This window comes from Cetorhinus maximus, chromosome 18, assembly GCF_964194155.1.
Source record: "Cetorhinus maximus chromosome 18, sCetMax3.hap1.1, whole genome shotgun sequence".
Taxonomy (NCBI): Eukaryota; Metazoa; Chordata; class Chondrichthyes; order Lamniformes; family Cetorhinidae; genus Cetorhinus; species Cetorhinus maximus.
In genome coordinates, this window is record NC_135896.1 from 24,017,238 (window position 1) to 24,043,404 (window position 26,167).

At 42.0% G+C, this 26,167-nt stretch overlaps 1 protein-coding gene across 2 annotated transcripts in view; it reads left to right on the forward strand.

Annotated features, from left to right (window-relative positions):
* Positions 1-3,178: 3,178 nt before the first annotated feature.
* Positions 3,179-26,167, forward strand: part of itpk1a (inositol-tetrakisphosphate 1-kinase a) — a 208,558-nt gene continuing 185,569 nt past the window's right edge. The window contains exons 1-3 of one of the 2 annotated variants that reach the window (XM_078562187.1): positions 3,179-3,451; positions 3,624-3,781; positions 20,624-20,648. In XM_078562187.1, the coding sequence (XP_078418313.1) occupies positions 3,687-3,781; positions 20,624-20,648 (120 nt within the window). In that variant the 5' untranslated portion in view covers positions 3,179-3,451; positions 3,624-3,686. Of the gene's footprint in view, positions 3,452-3,623; positions 3,782-20,623; positions 20,649-24,708; positions 24,781-26,167 lie in introns of those variants that run through there. The other variant, XM_078562189.1, reaches the window with a different exon arrangement.

Sequence of the window (26,167 nt, forward strand, 5' to 3'; positions counted from 1 at the left end):
CCTATGGGTGAAAAAAATTCACTGCAACTTCCCTCACCCATGACCTCTGATTATTGGTCCACTCACCAGAGGGAATACTTTTTCTCTATTTGTTTTATCAAAATTGATCATCATCTTGAAAACCTCTATTAGGTCATTCCTTCTTAGCCTTTTCTATTCCAAGGAGGATAGTACTAAGTTTTCAAACCTCTCCTCATAACTGAAGTCCCTCATCTCTGGTAACATCCTGCTAAACCGAAGTGCCGAAGAAGCAGATAGTTGCTAGTACCATAACTCAAGAAAAGAGAGGGAGAAACCAGGAAACCAATGACCAGTCATCCTAATATCAGTGGTGGGAAGTTATTGGAAACCATTATCAGGGACAAAATAAACTCTTACTTGGAAAAGCATGAGTTAATTTAGGCTAGCCTGCATCGGCTTATCTGACTAACTTGATTGAATGCTTTGATGGGGTACCAGAGAAGGTTGATTAATGTGGTGCAGGGTATTCTGGGGGCTCCCACTGATCAGAAACTAAACTGGACCAGACATTTAAATACTGTGGCTCCCCAAAGTCCATCCACCATCTACAAGGCACAAGTCAGGCGTTTGATGGAATACTCTCCATTTGCTTGGATGAGTACAGCTCCAACAACACTCAAGAAGCTCGACATCATCCAAGACAAAGCAGCGCGCCCGATTGGCATCCCTTCCACAAACATTCACTCCCTCCACACCGAATCACAGTGTGTACCACCTACAAGATGCACTAGCCAAGGCTCCTTCGATTGCACCTTCCAAATCCATGACCTCTATCACTTAGGAGGACAAGAACAGCAAATGCATGGGAACACCACCACCTGAAAGTTTCCCTGCAAATCACACACCATTCTGACCTGGAACTATTGCACCGTTCCTTCACTGTCGCTTGGTCAAAATCCTGGAACTCCCTCCCTAACAGCCCTGTGCAGCGGTTCAAGAAGGCAGCTCACTGCCACCACCTTCAGAGCTCTGAAGAAGTCATTTGGACTTGAAACGTTAACTCTGTTTCTCTCTCTACAGATGCTGCTGGACCTGCTGAGTTTTTCCAGCATTTCCTGTTTTTTATTTCAAATTTCCAGCATCCACAGTATTTTGCTTTTATCACCAGCACCTTCTCAAGGGCAATTAAGGATAGCCAATAAATGCTGGCCTAGCCAGTGCTGCCCATATCCTGTGAATGAATGAAGAAAAAGAATATAAAAGCAAAGGGATTGTGCTAGCAATTTAAAAATCACTCTTTAGGCCTTGGTCAGAGTATTGTGGACAATTCTGGGCACTGCAGCTCAGGAAAAATGTAAAGGTCTTAGAAAGAGCACATCACTACTCCTATATCCAATGAGGATTGTGACCAAAGCCTCTGCTATTTCTAACTTTGCTTCTTTGAGCAACCTAGGCTGCATTCCATCAGAGCCAGGTGATTTACCAACTTTCAGTAATGCTAACCTTTTCAGTACATTTTCTCTACGTATTATTAGCTTGTCCATGACTTCCCTTTTCTCTCCATTAAGTTTGTACCATATCTAAACTGGGAGTGGTTGTGTCCACAATGGATGCACAAAACTAGAAAAATAACACTGACGTCCTTTGATGAGCCCAATAGTTCGTGTAAAATAAGGGAGGATGTCTCTGTAATCTGACCTACAATCCTTAACTAAATTATTTTCCGTCACCCATGAGTAAGAATGAAAGCACCAGCCTTTTGACATTTTGTTATTAAATCTGTGACAAAGATATTGAAACATGCATTGGAGATGCAATTTATGTGCTAACAGGACTGCCGTCAATTAATTATGATGTTAATATTGTAGCAATGTCAGATATCCGAGGTAAAAAGCAAAGATCTACCGTACAAGGTACATGTTCCTGAGGTTGATCTAAAGTATAAAGATCTAAGTAACCTCATAACAGATAACACTAGGAGGATTGCTTTAAACATATCAGGTGTCAGGAGGTGAAGAAACATGGCACAATACTTTCACTCCAAGCTGACGCATCTCATGCTGTCAACTTTCCTCCACCACAATAACATTTCCCCGTTCCACCCTGCCACTCAAATCCCTCTTCCAGGCCTCCCTCACCTTAAGCCTCAACTTCCCTACCGCTCTCTTCAACCTACAGGAAGTGCCACCTCTCTCTGTGAAAACTCCACTGACTCCCTGGTGCCCCTCCTGTAACTTGACTTGAAGAGCGTTGTTCTTGCACCTTAAACAAGCCTCTGACTCTCCCACAATTCGTGCTGCAAGTGGCCCAGGACCCAGACCGTGCCTCCAGCACAGAAGTGAATGTTTTGGGTGTAGCCCGTTGTCGAAACTCTTCTGACAAATGAATCGTTAGGCTGCTTGTTCTCTTTACACATATTGCTCGACCTGCACTGCATTTTCAGCATTTTTCTTTCGCTTGACACGACAATAGTACATCAAAATAACTCATCGCATGTCACGCACTTTGAGACATGAGGTATGTTTGTTCCGATGTAACTTGTAGTTGTCGAATACAATGACGCCCACGTGAATAAACGTGACAACGGAAACTTTTTAAACACAATGATTACCTTAAAAGTAATTCATTGGTGGAGAGGCGATTTGGACGCCCTGGAGACACTGAAGGCCCTATAATAAACATATTTTTAAAAAAATTCATGCTATCTACGGAGAGACACTCCAAACAAGTTTAGAGATAGAAAAGGCAAATATTCACTAACCAAGTGTCATAAAGCGACTGAAACTAATGGCCTACCGAGGGGAACTGACACTAATGTCTAGAATAATTCTTGTTTTCAGAACATGGTGAATACGATAGGGGTGACATATATCGGATGGACGTTAGTTAGCTGCACGAACGCCACCCCACACAAGAGTTTATAATGAATTTAGGTTGCACAACCTAATGCATGAGCATTATAAATAGTGCGCAATTCAATACGTGAGACTTTTGGAAAAATAGCACTGCAGAGGTGGTGGAAGGAGTGCAGGAGAATAGATCGATGATGGGTTTGAAATGTTTTATTTTCTGGGGAAGGGCAGGACACCTTTAAGGGATGGGGGGGGGGGCGTGGGGGAGATGACCGTGTTGGGAAACGGCTCAGCAGCGTCCCCTGTTGCCCCCGATCCGCAGCTGCCGCTATTTATTTATAATGCGAGCCGGGGACCGTGTGATTTCAATGAGCTGAGAGGGTTTTTTTTTGGAGGAGGGGAATCGGGCTGCAGGCGGCCGCTGGCTTTCGGTCTCTGCCTCTCCCTCTTGTCTAGGTGGCCGGGCTCAGCTGAAAGTAGCCCGGGGGTTGGGGTGGGGTGTGTCGGCTGGACTTGCTGCATTGAGAGACGATTAGCGGCGAGGGAGACCTCAAAGCAGCGGCATCTGATCAAAAGCCCGGGCGCGAATACCAGGGCAGAGGGATTTGTGATGAGCCGGGCACTCAGCATTGATAGAGGTCTTATGCACTTTTCATGTGTGTGTCCTTTCCCCCCACCCCCCTTTTTAGTGTATTTTTTTTTTGTAATCTCTTCGGTATTCTTCCCTGTGCATGGTAAAGAAAATGTAAATACAAAGCGTTAGATAAAGTGCAGCTAGGCTGGTTTAAAAGGTTAACCATTGATTTCCAGGTTTGCTAACCTACGGGAGACACACGGTGTAGACTTCACTTCCGCACTTGTTCCGTCTTCAAGATGCAGACTTGGCTAAAAGGCAAACGTGTCGGATACTGGCTGAGCGAGAAAAAGATCAAGAAGCTGAATTTCCAGGCCTTCGCGGACCTTTGCAGGTAAAACTGAGAATACCCCCCTCCCCCCCCCTTTTTTTTTAAGGAATGAATCGATTGTGGTTGGGCTGAGGGACTGGCAGCAGGAAATAGCGCTGATCTAAGACAGCAATCCATGTGCAAGCCCGCTTCACAGCGAGCAGTACACCAGCTACAGGAGAGAGGGGGGGAGAGAGACAGAAATAACCATTGATCTGTGCAGCACAATCACCATCACACTCATTTTAGCGGTTTAAGGAGAGGGGTTATTCAGTGCTAATCTCATGGAATTATATTAAAGAACAAGACATTTGATGATTGGATCTGTAGGCTTTGCTACTTTTTAAATTTGCAGATACTTTAAGTGCATTATTTCCCCCCCCACCCCCAACCACCTACCTACCTCCCCCTTCAGTCTGGTCTTTTGCAAAGTGCTGCCAATGCACTGTGGTGAAAGAGGAAGGTTGCTTTCTGAGGAAAGTTTAAGAATGGAGAAAGTGGTTCTGCATCTCGGACTGCACGAGGTTGCGGAGCTGAGAGTCGATTGCTTGGAGCAGCCTTCAGAGACGATAGTCGAGTGCTTTTTTTTTAATAGACTCTTAAAGTTACTGCAGGCAGGGAGCCTTGGAGATGCTAGAGGCGCAGGGGTCTCCATGTTGGTTAAAGCATGGGGTATTGCTGTCTTGGACGCCGACTCTAAGTTACTGTTTATTGTTTTGCTGTGAATTTGGTTAATTTCTTTTTGAGGGGCTGTACTGCGACAAAGCGATCTCCTCGAAATGGCTTCTTGTTTAACCTATTGTGGTTAACGCTACACTTTCACTCATCCATTTGGAGATCATAAATAGGAGTAGGTTATTTGGCCCATCAAGCCTCTTCAGCTATTTGATGAGATTTATTACTGATATGGCTGTGGCCTAACTCCACTTTCCTGCAACCCCCGCCCCCCCCATAATCCTTGACTCCCTTGTAAATCAAAATCTGTCTAACTCAGCCGTGATTATGTTCAATGACCCAGCCTCTGCTGCTCTGTGGAAGAGAATTCCAAAGACTAACAATGAGAGAAGAACTTCCTCCTCACCCACTTCTTAAATGGGAGACCCCTTATTTTGGTTAAGGGGTTAACCTAGTTCTAGATTCACCCACAAGAAGAAACATCGTCGCAGCATCTATCCTGTGAAGACCTCTCGGAATCTTGTGTTTCAATAAGATCACCTCTTCTAAACTCCAGTGAGTATAGGCTCAACTTTTCTTTTTATAAGATAACCCTTTCATCCCAGGAATTCGCCTCTGAACTGTTTCTGATGTATGTCCCTCCTAAGGTGACCAAAACTATACACAACACTTCTAGGTGTGGTCTCGCCAATGGCATGTGCAGTTGCAACAAGACTCCCCTACTTTTATACTCCATCCCTCTTGCAATAAAGGACAACATTCATTTGCCTTTCTAATTACTTGATATACGTGTATGCTAACCTTTTGTGATTCATGTACAAGGATACCCAGATCCCTCTGCATTGCATCATTACCTCTCCATTTAAATAATATGCTGCTTTTCTGTTCTTCCTGCAAAAGTGGACAACCTTACATTTTCCCACATTATACTCCATCTGCCAAATCTTTGCTAACATACTTAACCTATCCATATTCCTTTGCAGATGTCTTTCTCACAACTTCCTATCTTTGTGTTGTCAGCAAATTTGGCTACAATACAGTGTCACTTCATCAAAGTCATTAATATAAATCATTAAAAGTTGAGGCTCCAGTGTTAACAAGATCCACACTGGTTGGTGAAGTCAAAACTAAGACACAGAGCCTTTGCTTGCTGAGAGAGTTTATTGACTTTGTTCAATATTAACATTCCTCACCCTGACCCAGTGTCCTAGCTATCCCCTATTTGTGTTCAAATACCCATCGCCTGCTTCCTTTAACAATGTAACTCTTTCGAGTACATTCACAGTTCTTGGTTTCCGGGAGTGGGACATGAACCCACAACCTTCTGATTCAAAGGCGAGGGTGCTATGAACTGACCCACAGCTGACACCTCTCCTTTAACAATGTAATTGTCAGTAACAAACCTTAACAATCTAATTGATAAGACATTGACACCCAGCACTTTATGGTAATCCACAAGTTAGTTCGCCAACCTGAAAATAACCAATTTATTTTGACAGCTGTTACCTGTTTGTTAGCCAATCCTCTATCCATTCTGAAATATCACACCCAACACCAAGAGTCAAATCTTGTGTGGTAACCTTTTTATGTGGCACTTTATCGAATGCCTTTTGGAAATCCAAATACACTGGTTCTCTTTTCTCCACCACGCCTGTTACATCCTCCAAGAACGCCAATAAATTTGTCAAAGACGGTTTCCCTTTCACAAATCCATGTTGACTCTGCCTGATGGTATTCTGATTTTCTAAGTGTCCTGCTGTTACCTCCTTAATAATGGATTCTATCATTTTCCCAATATCATGCTAGATTACCTGGCCTATAGTTTCCTGCTTTCTGTCTCCCTCCTTACTTGAATGGTGTTACATTTTCCAATCCAATGGGATCTTTCCAGAATCTGGGGCATTTTAGACCATAAGACATAGGAGCAGAAATTAGGCCATTTGGCCCATCGAGTCTGCTCCACCATTCAATCATGGCTGATAAGTTTCTCAACCCCATTCTCCCGCCTTCTCCTCATAACCTTTGATCCCCTTACCAATCAAGAACCTATCTAAAACAAAAACAGAATTACCTGGAAAAACTCAGCAGGTCTGGCAGCATCGGTGGAGAAGAAATCAGTTAACGTTTCGAGTCCTCAACGTTAATTGATTTCTTCTCCACCGATGCTGCCAGACCTGCTGAGTTTTTCCAGGTAATTCAGTTTTTGTTTTGGATTTCCAGCATCCGCAGTAGCTTTTAGCTTTTTGTTTTTAAGAACCTATCTATCTCCGTCTTAAATACACTCAATGACCTGGCCTCCACAGCCTTCTGTGGCAATGGATTCCATAGATTCACCACTCTCTGGCTAAAGAAGTTTCTCCTCATCTCTGTTCTAAAAGGTCTTCCCTTTACTCTGAGGCTGTGCCCTCGGGTCCTAGTCTCTCCTACTAATGGAAACATCTTCCCCATGTCCACTCCTTCCAGGCCTTTCAGTATTCTGTAAGTTTCAATCAGATCCCCCCTCATCCTTCTAAACTCCATCGAGTATAGACCCAGAGTCCTCAAACGTTCCTCATATGTTAAGCCTTTCATTCCTGGGATCGTTCTCGTGAACCTCCTCTGGATCCTCTCCAGGGCTAGAACATCCTTCCTGAGATACGGGGCCCAAAATTGCTCACAATATTCTAAATGTGGACTGACCAGAGCCTTATAAAGCCTCAGCAGCACATCCCTGCTTTTATATTCTAGTCCTCTTGAAATAAATGCTAACATTGCATTTGCCTTCCTAACTACCGACTCAACCTGCAAGTTAACCTTAAAAGAATCCTGGACTAGGACTCCCAAGTCCCTTTGCACTCCAGATTTCTGAATTCTTTCCCCATTTAGAAAATAGTCTATGCCTCTATTCTTCCTACCAAAGTGCATGACCTCACACTTCCCCACGTTGTATTCCATCTGCCACTTCTTTGCCCATTCTCCTAACCTGTCTAAATCCTTCTGCAGTCTCCCCACCTCCTCAATACTAGCTGTCCCTCCACCTATCTTTGTATCATCTGCAAACTTAGCCAGAATGCCCTCAGTTTCTTCATCTAGATTGGGAGATTGCAACCAATGCATCCATTATCTGTGCAGCAACTTATTTTAAGACCCTATAATGCAGACTATCAAGACTAGGGGGCTTGTCAGTTTTCCTAGTACTCTTTCTCTAGTGATAATGATTCTTTAAGTTCCTCCCTACCTTTTGATTGTTGATTTTCTACTATTCTTGGGATGCTTTCTGTGTCTACTACTGTAAAGACATTCAAAACACTTGTTCAAAATCTCTGCCATTATTAATTCCCCAGTGTCACCCTCCCGAAGGGACTAACACCTACTTTAGATACCCTCTTCCTTTTTATATACTGGTAGAAGCTTTTACTATCTGAGTTTAAAAAAAAATATTTCTTGCTAGTTTTCTACTGTACTACAATCTCTCCCTTTTTATTTATTTTTTGCCATCCTTTGCTGGTTTCTAAAATTTTCATTATTTTCTGGGCTATACCAATCTTTGCAGCATTGTACATTTTCTTTCAATTTGATACCATCTTTAACTTTCTTTAGATATGGATGGTGCATCCTTTTCATAGCATCTTTCTTTCTCAATGGAATATATCTTTGTGCATTATGAGATATCTCCTTAAACATCTGCCACTTTCTCCACTGTCTTCCTTTTAATCTATTTTCCCATTCCACTTTAGTCAACTCTATCTTCATATACCATTAACATTTTAGTTAAGTTTAGAACACTAGTCATGGACCCACGTTTCTCGCTCTCATACTGAATGTGAAATTCTATCATGTTATGATCACTCTTGACCAGAGAATCCTTTACTATGAGGTCATTAATTAATCTTGTCTCATTACACATTACCAGGTCTAAAATAGCCTGTTCCCTGCTTGGTTTCAGAATGTATTGTTCTTAAGAAACTGTCCTGAGTACACTCTATGAACTCATCCTCCAGGCTACTTTTGCCAATTTGATTCATCCAATCTATATGAAGGTTTTAATCTCCCACGAGTATTGCAGAACTTTTCTTACAAGCCCCCACTACTTCGTGATGTATACTGTAGCTACTGTCGGTAGGCCTATAAACGGCTCTCACCAGTGACTTCTTTCTTTTGCTATTTATCTCCACCAAAACTGATTCTACATTTTGATAATTTCTCATTATTGTACTGATCTCCTCCTAGATGGGATCAGCAGACAAACTCTGAGGCAGATCTTCTGTATACTGCTCAGCCTGATGATGGGTTGTTTTATCGATGTGCGTATCCTGCTTTATCCTACTGGAGCTGTACACTTGGCGTAAGAATCCATGAAATCAGAAATTACTCTTGAACTTCATCATCAGTGTTGCTTAAGTTTACCTAAAGCTGCTGTAAACCTGGGTCCAATCAACCAGAAGCAACTTGTATTAGTACAGCACCTTTAATGTAAAATGCCTCGCTGTTTTTTTTTGGGAGCATTTTCAATTCCATAAAATGTTCTAATCTTTGCAGTTCATTTTATTGAGCACTTTAATGTAGATATTAGGATGTCTGTCACTCAGTCTATTTTTTAGGTTGAACATTAGGATGTGTGGCTACTGTTTTATTTGCTTCCAGCAGGATACAAGATGGTGCAGCTGTTATACCTGAAGTCATCATGTAGTTTTGCTCATTTTTTTTCGAAGATCGTATTAGCTTATTGGATACGTAAGGAAGCTCAATACCTGGCACTGATTAAATGAATGCCAGCTAGTGATATTTTTGAGAATAGTGGAGGGCTGCGGGGACAAAAAAGTTTCAGTCCATAGAACCTAGTTTGAAGAACATTGTTTGCCAGTCAGGATATTATGATACACTGTAACATAAATATGGGAGAGATCTCGAAGTTCTGGATGATGTTAAGAGTGCCTGTGTTTTTTGCCCTGATGAATGCTATGATATTAAAACCACACTATAAACGATAACTAAGTTTGTTATAGCCTAAATTCGAGCAGAACGTGAAACATGGACAAAAGTCCTTATGATGATAGCGGCAAGCTAATACAGTTTGACGTTTCGAGCAGGAGCTTACTAGGTCCTGGGAAACCTTTCAGCGGGGGGCCCTTTAACCTCAAGAAGAGATGAATGAATATTCATGTCAGCTGTTAAGTCTGCCAGGATTTACTCTTGACAGCTGGCAATCCAGTGGTAGCACAGGTTTGCTACAGATCCATTAAATAAGCAAAGCTGGATATTTTTGTGAGGTGCATTGCTTGAGGCTTGAAAAACTATGGACTGGACAAAGCTGTATCTAAGCTGTTATCTTTTTTGAGTTGGTAGGAAATTTAAAAAATTCCACTGCATATTAAAACCACAGCACCCTGTCAGACTGGAATAGAATCTGATTCGAATGTCTGTCAGGAAAGTAGACAAGATTTTGAGTGTAGTTTTTAGAAATACTTGTTCATGGAATGTGGGTGTTGCTGGCTGGGCCAGCATTTATTGCCCATTCCTAATTGCCTTTTGAAAACTGGCTTGCTTGGCCATTTCAGAGGGCACTTAAGTGTCAACCACATTGCTGTGGTCTGGAGTCACATGTAGGCCAGACCAGGTAAGGATGGCAGATTTCCTTCCGTAAAGGAAGGTGGTTTCATGGTCGTCATTAGACTTTTGATTCCAGTTTCACCATCTGTCGGGGTGGGATTCAAACCTGGGCCAGTATCTGGAGCACTAGCCCAGTGACAATCCCACTACACTACTGCCTCCCCTGGGGTGATGGAAACAGGGAAGCGACTCTGATTGGAGGGGTTAGCAAACCTGTATCATTTAAAAATGATGTCTGCATTGACTTCTGGTCTGTCAATGCCACAATTTTAAAATTCTCATCTTTGTCTTCAAATCCCTTCATGACCTTGCTCGCTCCCCACCCCATCTCTGTAAACTCCTTCAGCCTTAGAACCCTCCAAGATCTCTACGCCCCTCTAATTCTGGTGTCTTGTGCATCCCTGATATTGATTTTTCAACCATTGGTCATCACTCCTTCAACCAAGCTGTGGAATTCCATCCCTCAGCCACTGCACCCCTCTACCTCGATTTCCTCTTTCAATGTGCTCCTTTAAACCTACCTCCTTTAAGCAAGGTTTTGGCTATCTGCCCTAGTACCTCTTTATGTGGCTTGGTGTCCTATTGTATTTCATAACTGAATGAGGTTTGGCACTTATGTTGGTTGTACCTGGGTAAAGGTTTTGGACAAGGTTCAGTATGCTCAAAAATAAAAAAAATCTGCGCAGCACAATCCCGTTTGTTTAATAAAAATGACTCTGCAAATCCCCCTGAGTGTGTAGATTTTGGTGTCTGTGTAACATTACTGTTTGAAACCTGTACATTATTCAGGGTGTTCTAAAATTTTGAGATGTGATGTACAGTAATTTGCTTACACAGATCTGTACATCAATTGCCACTGCAGTATGCAATGTTATAAATGTGGAGACGGATTTATTTATATGTGTTACATATAAACTTTTTTATGGCTTTCAGCCGGACTTAATAGTTCAGATGTACCTAGTTTGTGGGCCATTCCACATTATAACATCTTGTTGGAACTTTGAGAGTGTGGCCATAAAGCTTTGTAGAATCCACTGGGAATGCCTTTAAATTGACTGTGGGTGTTCAACATATTTGGAAGCAACACATATCAATAACAAAATAGGTTATAATTAAAGGTTGTTCATGGGGCAGCAAATTAGTACTTGTTGCATTTTATTGCATGTGTATTTAGGGTTTGTAAAAGTTCTGAGAGCGGCTGATAAGTCGCTACTAGAAGCTCAACATATAAGGTACAGAATGTTGTGTTTAGAACTACAAGCATTTTTTGTAACTTCAAAACAAATTTGCCTCCCTATTATGTCTCAAAATGTGCCAATTCATGCAGGGTTACACGTCATTGTACTTGAATAGGAGGAGGTGTGAGTCTAAACAATGAGCATCAGCAGGATATTTAACCAATCCTGTTTCCTTTTATCAAGGGACATTAGATAGTGATCATGAGTGGGAACACTTGTTGGTTTTTCCTTTTTCTCCCTTTCCTTGTTCCGGAGGAGTGGTGGAGGACTGAAATGCTCCCATTGTTATTCCCCAGTTGAGAGTAGCTTACACAACCTAGATCAGGACCCTGTCATTTTGGTCCATATGGCCCATTGCCACATCGGTTAACCATCAGGGGAGCCAAAACTCATTCTCCATTAGTCACCTATAGCACAACTTTGAGTGAGTTTGCCCTCCACGCATATAATCAGATCAGATTCTGAGGAGACCAGTTGCAGATCAATTCCACTAGAGTAGTGAAATCTTGTTCCATCCATTTCAGATGGCGAGAGCAAAAAAGCAAGATACAAACAGTGACATAATTTTAACTTGTTTGAATTTTAAAAAAAACTTATTTTTGTATAGTGCCTTTCACACTGAGTTTAGCCCAAAAGTTACAGCCAATTAATTACTTTTGAAGTTGTGTCACTGTTGCATGGGCAAGAGCAGTCAAAAGCCCCACAAACAGCAAATTTCTTTTTGTATTTAGGGTATGGGCAATACTGACAAGGTGGTAGGTGTTTGGCTCCCTGATTGACCTAATGTGGTTAACAATCAGACATAGTTTGTTACTGAGGGAGGTTAGGTTTCTATGATCCAGAAAGTTTCTTTCATTTTTGATTTTGGTTTTTTCCCCAGATTTAGTGAATTCTATCTAACACCTTGCCATGGTGGGTTTTGAATCCATGACTTCTGGGTTGCTAACCAAGTATCATAAGTCACCAAGCTATTGTATCCTGATAAATTAATCAGCTTGGTTGGTGGTGTTTGATGGATAAATGTAATCCAGCATACAGCTTTTCTTCAGATAGTACCATGGGATCTTTCACGTCCATATGAACAGGCAAACAATGCCTCAATTGAACTCGTCACTGAAGTATCAGCCCCCATTATGTGCTCTAGATCTGCAACCTATACGCTTAGGACTCGGAGATAGGAGTACTTCAAATGAAATAAGCTAACACTTGGAAAGAGCAAACCTCAATTGGATGTAGAAGTATTTTTCATTCTTTTACTTGTCTCCTGTGGTTCATGTGATGACCCATGTGCCTTTGGGGGGAAAAAACAATGTTTTATGTTGGGGGTGATGGTCCCTTTCTAAGAACTAGGTTTCTCTGGAAAGTGATTTCTTGTTAAAAAATAAACTTTCTTCCAGGAACAGATCATGTGATCAAACTTCCTAGGAGATAAATAATAGATTAAAAAGGTCAACAAGAAGTTAATTACAGTGGGGTTAGATTCCTGGATGTGGTTTTGTTTTCAAGCAGTTGAGTTTAGAACAAGCTGGCTGCAGGAAATATCTATTTCAAGCACAATTCAGTTGAATTTTGTGCTGGCTAAATGGGTTTAAAAGCCTTGATAACTGAAGGACACTACTAACAGTGAGTTGGATTCCTGGAATAGCCAAGCTGAGGCGAGATAGTTCCTCGATTCAAGACTCCAGAGTTAAAGAACATCAGAACCAGGAGAGTTCTGACCTGAGGTGGCTGCACGTAAGATGTTAGTGATGCCTGTGTTGAATTAGGAGTCTACAACCGTGGAACAGTTGGAGGAGATTTGAAGGGAAAACCTTGCTGGAAGCAAGCGGAAGGCCCAGGATATCTCAACCCTTACACAAATCTTTGAATGTTTGAAACAGTACTCGGACCAAACAATTAATCTTCCAATTTCTGATAAGTATCTGACTTGAGTTTTTGGGGTGTAAGTCAAATGAGGGTAGAAGGAAATTTGAGTTAAGTTCAGCTTAGAGTATAAGTAACTATATTCATTGTACTTTTAATCTCATTAACGCAACAGACTAGGGAAGGTAGAGTGTAGTTACCAGTGTTCATGTCCTTTGATTTTTCTATAGTAAAATTCTTTTTTACTTTAAAACAAAAAATGAAGCCATATGGTTCATTGAGTATATACAGTATTTACTTATGTAAAAGTCGACTTTCTAAGACTAAATTATTAGCCAAAAAGGGGTCATCTTTTACAGGAGTAATAGTTTCAATTGGTTGAAATCTGCCTGTCTTCCTATGGCAGAGTTGCCAGGTTGGAGACTGTTCCTGCTAACCCCACCCCAAAAAGTAGCGCTAAAGGAGCTGCAAAGTATTTTCACCGCATGTTGACATGCGCAGACATGAGGAGCTGAACAAGCGCCTTCAATAGTGTGCTATTCTGTGACTCTATCAGCGAGTAGGTTTACACCAGGGTGAGTTTGACTTCGGGGGTGGGTGGGTGGCCAGTACAAAAGAGTTGGATTTTGTTTTGGCTAAAAGTTGGGGGTGGGGGCACTTGTACATGAGATCAACCATTACTGGAGTACCTGGGTTTTTGGATTTCACAAAATAGTAAAAACTGGCCTACACTGAGATCATAACATGGAGTAGGCCAATAAAATGGATAAGATCGGATCTCTGTTTTTCCGAATGGATCTTTAAATGAGCAGTGGGAAGTGGAAACGAGGAATGACCTTGCATTTTTGTATTCTTCCTTGGAGAATATGTTGGGCAGGATCTGAAGTTCAGCCCTTCTCTTGTGTTGGTCTGCTTGCATCATGAAGTTTTGTTGCACCATAATGCAAATATGTTGACCCACATAAGTGGGTTGGCATGTTTAACAGTCCAGTGGAGGCAGTTGTTCTGACCACAGAAGCCTGAGAAAATGTTTTTTTTCAATGCCCAATTTATGGCTGTCATTCTGTCATTTTGAGTGCTAGTGTTAATCAGTCATTCACAGCATTGACCTGGGATAAAATTGCTTCTAGATTGCAGAGGGTGTAACTAACAAATTGCTGAAAGATATCAACAAATATAGGTGGAGATGAATGCCAATTACTTTCCATGTTATGGGGTATTTCTTATTTCTTTTTCATGTAAGTAGAAAAGGATTTCTTTGACAGATAAGGTTACAGAACTCTATCTTTTAATTTTGGGAATTTTGATGTTGAAGATGAGAAAGAAATCCTCCAATTGGTCCACCATTCTTGTCCGAATCTTCAGCCATCAAACCCCCGTGCTCTGGAACTCCCTTCCTAAAATCTTGCTGTCACATTTCTTTCTACTACTTTCAAAAACCTTGATCACCTTTCCTAACTCCTGATGAATGACCATTTCACACTCTTTCTATCTTTCTGTGGTATGCTTGTTGTATAACTGTAAGCTGTTTCACATTTCCTGGCAATCCCACTTTGCAAAATTCTCTGCTTCAAACTGGAACCCCAGTTAAGACTCTTGGCTCTATTTGTGCTAGTTTGAGCATAGATTTTGCAGAGTAATCTGCACATTTTGCTAATGTTAAAATTCTGCTTTTGCACTTTTTAACCTTATCTAAGCAGACTGGCACAGTTGCTGTTGAACACATGCTTCTTAGTTCCATTTGCACCTTCGTTGTAAGCCAGTTGTAAAGTGCTCTATGAAAAGATGTTGAAAGCTGAAGTATGCAATAGCTACTGGAATGCTGCAAAAGACGAGGCTGAAACATTTCCACCCATCTTCAGCCAGAAATGCTGAGTGGACAACCCATCTTGGCCTCTTCCTGAGGTCCCTTGTATCACAGATGCCAACCTTCAGCCAATTGAATTAATTCCACGTGAAATCAAGAAAATGCTGAAGGCACTGGATACCACAAAGGCTTTGGGCCCTGACAACATTCCAGCAATAGTACTGAAGACTTGTGTTCCAGAACTAGCTGCATCCCTAGGCAAGCTATTCCAATACAGCTACAACACTGGCATCTGCCTGACAATATAGAAAACTGCCCAGGTGTGTCCTGTACACACAAAGCAGGATGAATCCAATCTGGTCAATTGCATCCAATTAAGTCTACTCTTGATCATCAGCAAAATGATGGAAGGGTTCGTCGACAGTGCTGTCAAGCACTCAGAAATAACCTACTCACTGACGCTTAGTTTGGGTTCTGCCAGGCCATTCACTCCTGACCTCATTGCAGCCTTGGTTTAAACATGGACAAAAGAGCTGAACTCCAGAGGTGAGGTGAGAGTGACTGTCCTTGACATCAAGGCAGCATGACCAAGCATGGCATCAAGGAGCCCTAGCAAAACTGGAGTTGATGGGAATCGGGGGAAAACTCTCCACTGAGTGGAGTCATACCCAGCACAAAGGAAGATGGTTGTGGCTGTTGGAGGTCAAACCATTTTAGTCCCATGACATCACTGCAGGAGTTCCTCAGGGTGGTGTCCTAGGCCTGGCCATCTTCATCTGCTTCATCAATGACCTTCCTTCCATCATAAGGTCAGAAGTGGGGAGGTTCGCTGATGATTGCACAATGTTCAGCACCATTCGCAATTCCTTAGATACTCAGGCATTTCATGTCCATATGCATCAAGACCTAGACAACATTCAGGCTTGAGCTGATAAGTGGCATGTTACATTTGTGTCACTCAAGTGCAAGACAATGACCATCTCCAACAAAGAATCTAACCATCTCCCTTTGACGTTCAGTTGCATTGCCAACGCTGAGTCCCTCACTATCAACATTTGGGGGGTTTATCATTGACCAGAAACTATATGGCTGGCCCAGTTCAAATAATTTAGCTACAAGAGCAGGTCAGAGGCTGGGAATTCTGTGCTGAGTAACTCGCCTCCTGACACTCCAAAACCTGTCCACCATCTACAAGGCACAAATCAGGAATGTGATGGAATCCTCTCCATGTGCCTGGATGAGTGCAGCTCTAACAACAATTGAGCTTGACACCATCCAGGGCAAAGTAGCAACTTGATTGGCACCCGCTACCTTCAACATTCACTCCCTCAACCAACAGTGAACAGTGGCAGCAGTGGTCTGAATGCTAACAGATGAGGAAGACCAGTCAGTCCCTAACACTCCTCAATTGTATCATCCAATTGGTTCTTCAATGGTTATGGGCTTTTTGCCTCTTTCTCTATTTGGGGAGCAATGAATGGCATCCCTGCTTCTGAGCCAGAAGGCCCAGGTTCGAGTCCTACCACAAGACTTGATGGCTAAGGAAGGTGAGTTCATAACACAGTCAAACAGGTGGAGGATCAATTTGCAAATCCTTCCAACATGTGCCAATGGCAGGTGGTAAGAAGGGAAGAGATCCCTGGTCAGCTATGTGGTGAAAAGAAAGTTGGAGCTGCTGCCATCACTATCCATAGATCCAGACTACAACATGCATGTAAAAGTACACGTTGACTCAGAAACTGACTCCCTAAATGAACTGTATCAGACTGCAAGTTTATATGGAAGTTTATTCCACACATTGCTCACTCTGTTTAAAGAACTTTCTAACACCAATCCTAATAGTAACTTTCACTTGTTTGAACCTGAGACCCCTTGTTCTGCTTCCACACTTTAATTTGAAGTAACGTTTTGGGATCATTTTTTCCATACACTTAACAATCTTATTTACAGTGAAAGATCAATGCTCAGATGCTTGCTTCAGACTCCCATACTTTGATGGCAAGATTTTGTTGCTGTCCGATGCACAGTTTATGAAATACAGTGCTTTGTAGGAACGCATGAGAATGCCGGACTGGAAAAGACCGTCTGTTTAATCAAGCCTGCCCCACAAACTGCAATGCCTCAGTCATCAAGGTTGTATTCCTGCCACCAGCAGGCATGTAATTGGAGGAGGAAGCTGGGGCAAATAAACATTTAAAAAAAAAAAAAATCAATTAGGGGAAAAAGTCCTGGTAATAGTTGGGTGATTAAAACTAGCCCGGGAGATGGCATTGATTACTTTCTCCTACCTTTTATAAGATGTGATCTCTGTCTCAATCTGTAATCGGTCCATTTTATTTTGTAAAAACTGTGGACAAGCTAGCAACTTTATTCCAAGTTTTCTGAGCTTATGGATGTAATTGCATTAGAAGCAGTTCAGAGAAGGTTCACTCAACTCATTCCAGGGATGGAGGGCTTATCCTATGAAGAAACGTTGAAAAGTTGGTTCTATAGCATTGGAGTTTATAATGAGGGGTGATATTATTGAAACGTATAAAATCTGGATGGAACTTGATAGGGTGGTTACCGGGAGGATGTTTCCTCTTATGGGGGACAATAGAACTAGTTTAAGAATAAGAGATTTTCAAGATGGAGATGAGAAATTTTTTTCTAAGGATTTCTCTTCCCAAGAAAGCAGTGGAGATTGAGTCACTGAATTTATTCAAGGCTGGTTTAGGTAGATTTTTGATAGACAAGGGAGGAGTCGAGGGTTATGGCAGGGGGCAGGCAGGAAAGTGGGGTTAAAACCACAATCCGATCAGTCGTGACCTTATTGAATGGTGGCGCAGGCCCAAAAGGGTCAAATAGCCTACCCCTGTTCCTAAGTCCTATGTTACTATCCTCTGGCGATATAAGTACTATCTACATCTAACACCTAACCTGGTCCTAGACTTGTATAACTTATATTGTGGAAGATCAGGTGTTATGCATATATCAGTAGGGACACACTATACTTTTTATTACATTGCCTTAAAGTCTATGCATCTCTAATGTGAATAGACCCTGCTTTTTAAGCCTACTTGACTTGCAAAGATTGTTTAAACTTAGTTTTTGTTGATATTCTTCTCCGACCTAGTTCTTCACACACAGGACCAAAACTGGATACAGTATTCTAAATCTGATCTAACCAAGGCCTTGTACAAAGAGACTAAGTCACACCATCTTGTATGTTGAATAGTTCTGTCAGTACAACCTCACAGCTTTATTCTTGGAGTCCAGATATCATTCTAGTAAACCTCTGCTGAGCTCTCTTCAACACCAATACACCTTTCCTAAGGTGGTGCCCAGAACTGCTCACAGCACTCCATGTGGTCTAACCAATGATTTGTATAACTGGTAGCATGACTTCTAGTCCTGTAAAGATCAGCATTCCATTAGCTCTTTTGATGATTTTCTGTACGTGTTCATGACATTTTGCTGGACCTCCCACACCAAGTCTTTGGGCCATCACTGTTTCTACCTTTTCACCAATATGATTAGATTTGAGAGACAATTTGATGTATTTCTTGGATGCAAAGGAACTGAGGAAAATGGCAAGAAAGCAGGTTGGTGCCATTGATCTGTGGAAAAAATATGAGCTTTTTGGGCCTAATGACCTTTCTTGTTTTCTGTTCCTAAATATTAATGTTTTGTTCATCCTTGAAGGTCGAGACCTATACTGGGGTCCTGTTCTTCAGGTACCAGTAGTCCTATGGGACTTCTGCTCTCTGGGCAATAAAAATTGATGAACTATTAAGCTCTATTAACTACTATTAACAGGGTGGGCGGTGGGAAAGTGGTATTGTCACTGGACTCGAGATCCAGAGTAATGCTCTGGAGCCTTGCGTTCGAATCTTATTCGAATCAGATGGTGGAATTTGAATTCTGTAAATATTTGGAATAAAAGTATAATGCTATTGTTTAAAAACCCATCTGGCTCACTAATGTCCTTTAGGGGAGGAAATCTGCTGTCCTTATCTGGCCTGGTGTACACGTGACTTCAGAACCATGGCAATGTGGTTGACTCTTAAAAATGCCCTCTGAACAAGGGCAATTAGGGATGGGCAATATATGCTGGCCCACATCCCATTAACAAATTAAAAAGAAAAAGTTGGAGATGACTGGTACAGCTTGAGCCTTTTTCCCATACAATGCTGACAATTGTTTGCAAAGATCAGGACTGTGAATCCATGCCATTTAATTTTCCCCTCAGAAAATCCACAATCGCTTTACCCTGGTTGAAAAGAACTAACTTGCTGTTGACTAGTGATAGAGCCTGGGTGCATAATAGTCTGGATGGTTCAATGCTTTTGCACTGGACAAAAAGAATGAGTATTTTTCTCTTTCAATCTTTTGGATATAGAACCATAGAATGGGGGAAGATCTTTTGTCCGATTCGGCCGCTGGAGTAAAAGAAGGAAAAGCTGCATGCTTCTTAGGATTGTCACTGCATTTCTTTCATTTGATTTTGAACTGCATAAAACAAACAGGGTTTAAGCTATGGGTGAAGCACGTGGTGGGACCATGGCTGAGAAGAATGGCTCAATGTCAGTAACATACCATCTTAATTGTTATAGAACAGAAGACTCTTGGTTTCAAACCAAAGTACTGGAACCAATTGGCATAATGTGGATTTTGTATCCATTTACAGTAGTGATTTTGTGTGCTTGCTGTCTGCTTTTGCTACACTTGGGAAGCCCTGATTGAGGGCATTATAAACTGGGTTGCAAGATGAGATTCTGGGGACTCGAGCTTCGTGGCAGCAGTGGTCTGAGTGCTAACGGCTGTGAGGCCTCTTTAAATCTGTTTTTTAATGGTGGGTGTGGCCTAGTGGACAGACCTTTGCTGCTACAAAAGCTTTTTTCTTTTGAAAGTTTCTTTTTGCAGTTTAAACACTTCCCCCTACGTTCAACCTCAGCTCCCCCCCCCCCCCCCCCACCCAACCCATCCCCCAATGCCCTCAGCATCTGGAGCCACAAACCTTCCAACCCCCTGCTGAATAACTTTGGAACCCCCCTGTTTTTCACACTGGCCTTGTGTGAAGTCTGTGGCATTAAAATGAAGTCACACCAGGAAAAAGTTTTGGAACCACGGCCCTTGATCTTACAGAATCCTGAGCAGGAAAGTTCAGATTTCTCAGGTGAATTTCACCCTTTTAATAGTTGGTTCCAATTGTAGTTAACAAAGATTTGCGAGTAGAACCAAAATTGCAAACCTCACAACAGAATTGCTTGTGTTGGCAGTCGCAAGTTTTGAAAGGTAGGATTTTGGCATCTGGTTCACACTTGGAAATCTTCAAGACCATTGACCCTGCTTCCATTTCCCAGCCACATTGGTGAGCACAAGACGTTCAATATTTTTATTTTGAGTGGTTGTGCATTTATTCGCCCTATTGAGACCTGAAATAGGCCGATGCTTTGGCACCATCTGCAAAACAAAAATAATTCAAGTCTTTTGAGATTCTAGCTGTCCAGTTGTGTTTATTGAAAATCTTGGTTCATGTGGTTTGTGGAGTAGAGTTTGAGAAAAATTCATTGGCGCCGGGAAATAGAAACTCTGATCTGCAAGTTTTGTGTCAATTTTTTTTTTTACATCTTGCATTTTTGAAATTGTATATTTCTGCAATATTGTGCAAGGGCTGCTTTTCTCTAATTATTCTATCCTTTTCTCTTCTAGGAAAAGAGGCATTGACGTTGTACAGGTGAGTCACATTACCTTCATTCTAGGCGCTAATACTTGTTTGACCTGTTGGTTCATGCTCGGACAAAATTGTGGGTCCATTTTATGAACGGATGCATCAAGGGCAAACTGTATAGACTGTGCTGTGACCTTGTCGATGTTCTGTTTCACAAAGGCGATTGTGAATTACTTTGTCTCACCCTTTTTTAATAAGGTCAGAGTCCTGTTGATGTGATGGAAATGTCATGGGAGCAAGAACATCAGTCGTCTTCTGATCTGCTAAATGGTTGATTTCTCGTGCACTAGTTGGAGGAATCTCCAGTTTGGTCTGTGAATGAATAAATAAACGTGGTCCTACAGAGGAACCCATATGGCCCAAGTCAAGTAACGCCCCCCTGCCCCACCCCAAAGCATTGTAAATGCTGTTAGATTGGCAGTTATTTAGGAGTCAGTGTTAATAGTAACTGAATGAATAAAAGGATTGGGACCTCCATTTTTATGTGATTAAAGTGGCCTCTGTGTTACTTGGAGGGAGGAGGAGGAGCAGGAAGAAGTATTCTCATTTTCATATCTTCAATGACAGGATCATTTATTTTGTGCTTGTTACTATTCATATAAATAGTAGAAAATTCCATTAAATCCTTAGGGTTTAGGCTTAGTTGAAAGGGTTGAAGTGGAAGTATTTTAAGTTGTGTCGTTTCTGCTTGGAATGTTAAATTACCATCGCTATGCCAGAACTGGACTTCAGATTTATGAAAGCATAAATGTGCATTTGGTATAAAACCAATATTATCACTAGTTGCAAATGAATGCCTTCCACATGCCTAGATTACATTAGTGATTATATTTCAAAAGTACTCAATTGGCTCTAAAATGCTTTGGGATGTCCTGACGTTGTGAAAGGTGCTACATAAATGCACGTCTTTCTTCTTTCATGCCTACTGATGTGGAGACTTAATTGGCATGCCAGCATTTTCTGACACAATGGGGACATCTTAACTCCCAAAAGTGGGTGGGTTTGGGTCAGGTGGGATGTAAAAATGTTTAAAATCTCAAACCCAAGCCCCACCTGCCTCATTCACAGATTGGCAGAATTGTTACAGCACAGAAGGAGGCCATTTAGCCCATTGTGTCTGCACCGGCTCTCCGAATGAGCAACTCAAACCTGGTGCTATTCTCTTGCCTTCTCTCCCTAACCCTGAAGATTGTTTCGTTTTACATAACAGTCTAATTCCCTCTTGAATGCCTCGTTTGAACCTGCCTTCACCTCTGTGCATTCCAGACCCTAACCGCTTGCTGTGTGAAAAAGTTTTTTCTCATATATTGCTTTTGCTTCTTTTGCCAATCATTTTTAAATTGAACAAGCCCCCTCGTTCACGAGTAGACACAGTTTCTCCTTATCTACCCTGTCCACACTCCTCCATGTTTTTGAATACCTCTATCTCGCAATCTCCTTTTGTCTCAGGAAAAGAGTCCCAACTTCTCCAACCTTACTTCATAACTGAAGTTCCTCTTCCCTGGAACCATTCTTGTAAACCTCTTCTGCACTTTCCCCAATGCCTTTACATCCTTCCTAAAATGTGGCACCCACAACCTTACGCAGTGCTCCAGCTGAGGTCTAACTAGTGTCTTATACAAGATCACTTCTGGTTTTAAAGGAGATCAGTCTGTTTTCAAATATTTTAATGAGGCTGCATGCCTCTGATTTAACTCTTGTAAATTTTACGTTGACCAGTTCGTTTTCCCAGCATTGCTTATGGGCAAGAAGGAGCAGGAGTGCTTTTCTCCCAGCTGACCAGGCTATCTGCAGACAACCTCTTTGATCAATCACCCCCACCACAAGTTAGTGTTTTCCCCCTTGCTGAAACAAACATGATCTCCCACCAACCTGGCCTTTTCAGATCCCCTCACCTATATCCCTCTCCCCAGCCTCCAACCCCGCCCTTCCTGCTCTCTGCTCTATAGCTGCCATCTGGTATCAAAGACCCACCCGTTCAGCAGCCACCCAGTCTCTCAATCTGGGTAGTGTTAATCTGGTCCTGCTGTTAAATTCTGCAGCTCTGCCTCGGAGTGAGTCCTCTAAGCTACTGCTGCTAATGGAAGTTATTCCAGCCGCTGCAATATGTTGGTGGGAGTTTCCATGAGAACAGATATTCTCATCTATGGTATGCAGTGGCTAGAACTGTTGCACTAGGACTTTAGGAGGGGCAAAGGGTAGAGGGTCAGGGAGAAGTACAAAGCAATGAACAGGAAAGGGCAGAGCAGCAGTTGAGGAGGGAAAAGGGAGAAGTTTTCAAGACGGTTTGTTTTCTGGTGTTGTGTCGGCTTTTGCTAGTTTTCTGTTTGTAATGTATACACTATAATTCAACAGTGTCCTTTATATCCTGCCAGCTACAAGATTTATAGAATTTATGGAAGAAACAATTTGATTCCTTTGTTTCCATTGCCTGGCCTACCATTTTGACTACATCATTTAGAAGTCTTGAGGAATGTGGTGCTTCCACTTTGAATTGGGGTAATGTGCTAGATTTGTGAAATGGGACATCCCCTGCATAGCACTGATTCACTGGGGTTTGATTTCTTTTCATGTGCTTCTATAGTAAAATGTCATTAAACTGGGGACTTTGAGACAAACAATCAGTTGTGAGACTTGGCTCTTTTTGCTTGCAGATATGAAAGAAAAGGAATGGGTTGCTGCCACATTATTGTATTATTGGCTCAAAGCTGTTAAAATGCATCGCGTTAGTTTAAAGTGGAGTAGCTGATACGTGGAGAGACCTAGCAGTCAGTTTGGTCATAGCAAGACTGAGCAAACAACAATGCGATGAATGAGCGGTTCCTGTGGTTTTTATTTTCTGGTGGTGTTAGTAAGGGAAGAATGTTGGTGAGGAAATGCAAGAGCCTCTCCTTTCAAGTAGGCCCATGAAGGTATTTATCACCCGCCAGAGCAGGCAGCCATGGCCTTGACTTAATATCTTACTCAAGGATCAGCAGTTGAGTTGCTGACTCTCAAAGGAGCGATCTGACCTTTATCATTAGCCCTTTGTAACAGAAAGCAAGCCTCGGGCAGATATTGCTCACTCCCTTCCTCCTATTTGTCTCCATTACTGAGGGAGTTACTACATTCTCATCTTGTAAAATGGGATGTTAAAGCTCAGTGACACCCATTATTTGCTGGGCTTACTAGTTTTTCAAAATGGGCCATGAGTTCATTGAGTATCCTGTCAATAACCTGCTGTCAAATGCAATGAAAATGAAAATTTGCATTTATCAAAGGATCATGGAATGCCATTGTACCTGTGACAGATCTCCAGAGCTATCTCATTAATCGGACTACCCCACCCCTTCCCCATAGTGCCTTTCACGACCGTTGGATGTCCCAAAGCATGTTACAGTCAATTGAGTACTTTTTGAAGACCCATTTAATGCTATAATTTTGAAAACGCACAGCCAGTTTGCACAAAACAAGCTCCCACAAACAACAATGTGATGATGACCAGATAATGTCTTTTTTTTTAATATGTTGGCTGAGGGATAAATATTGGCCAGGATACTGGGGATAACTCCAATATTCTTCAGAATAGTGCCATGGAATCTTTTACATCTACTTATGAGAGTACACAGGTTCTTGGCTTAACATCTCACCTGAAAGGCAGCACTCCCTCAGTACTGACTGTAAGGTTTTTTTATGTGTGCCTAAGTCCTGGAGTGAGACTTGAACCCACAAGCTCCTCCCTCGCAGATGAGTGCGACCAACTGAGCCACAGGTGCCGCAGTTACATTAGTAATATTAGATGGTCAATTTGTTTCTCTGCTGCCTTGTGTTTGTGCATCATGGCTGGGAGTATGGATGGGAGGCCTGTTCTTGGTTCGTTTTAAGGGATGGCAGAGCAGTGTAGTTTAACTCTCCTTTTATTGTGCAGGCTGGGAGAGGTTCCCTGCTGCAGTTTGGTGGGCAGGGATGGCCTCAAAAAAATGAGGGAAAAAAATATAATGATAGGAGCATGGTAATTGGTGCATTTGAAAATACATTGTGAAACTAAAAGGCTTTGATTCCATATTCCTGTGCCCGTGTCCAGGATCTCAGTAACCATTTGCACCATTATCCATACACTGGTAATGTTGTTAATGCAGTCAGTGAAGCTTCATGTTTGGTGAGTACATCGGCTACCTGGTTATATTCGTGCAGCTGCTTTATCTGCACATTGGTACGTTTTTAAAGGGGAAGGTGGAGTAAGCACTCGTCAATGTTTACGCCACAACAAGGTACCTATTTCTTGAGGATAGAGACAACTTTCTTTGCTTCATGATCTTTTGTCATTCATTTGCACTTAGGGGTGCAGCTGCCAGAGTCAATGGCGTTACAATTTAACTCATTTTGTGATTTATTGTCTAGCTAAGATGCTGCGCAATATGCCCAAGACCTGGAGAGTGTGTGAGCTAGTAGGCTGTCTTTTCCATTGAATAGTTCCAGGCTACTCTGTGGAAACGCTTGCTGCACTGAAGAGCCAGAAGGGGAAGCTGTGCCTGCTTGTAATTGTCCAAATGGCAATTCTTAGGGAACCTCATTATCTGCCTGACACAAGCTGCAAAGCATGTTTTTGCTACCTGCTCCAGTACATGGAAGAATTTTTTTTTGTGGGTGCGTATGTCGTGATTTATCTGAGAGACTGTTAAACTTTGACCTAGAGTTCGATAATAGCACCCCTGCACTGTTACTTTTTTGAAGTCTGACAAATCTGCTCTGTATTTCCAGCATTTCCTGTTTTTTTTAATTTCAAGTTTCTGCAGCTCTCTTACAGTCCAAAAGAATGGAGAGAGATAATCTTTCTCCACACCTCAGTTACAGTCACCCACTTCTTGAGTTACTGCCTTCACAGGGATAATATTTGTCATTCACCTGTTTTCACCACTTGCTTCCCAGGTTTTCAAAAAGCCTTTCTTACCTGCCAGACTCGCAATCTTTCTCTGATGGGAGTCAGCATTGCTGACTCAATTTCTCCCTATTTTGTTCTGTTTTCTCCACCCCCACCAACCACCTCGCCTCTTGGTTTGTTCAGTCCCATTTGAGCTGCAAGGAGTATTCGAGACAAATAGCACCGATAAAAGGATGTTAGAGAAGTCTGTGAGGGAGAAATGAATAGAAGATTATATGATAGGTTTAGATGAAGAGTGGTGGGAGGAGTGAAGCGCACACACTGGCGCAGGTCAGTTGGCCTGTTTTTACATTCAAAATTCCATGTATTAAGAGACTCTCAACTTCAGCCCCGACAAAAGATCTTTGTTGTTGCTCTTCACACACAGCTGCACTGCAACACCGTTTTCCATTTTTATTTGTTTTTTAAATCTAGCTTTCTTTTCCCTGACCAAATTCCTAAACTTAGTAATGATGCACTGCAGCAAACACCTTTTGAGAAACCTTTTGAGAAGTCTATTGGCATACTTTTGAGAGTTGTCCAACAACATTTGGAGGTGGATGTGGTCTTTGGAGCCTTTCCAAGCTGATGATGCTATGTTTATATTGGTTTAGGATAAAGCCTG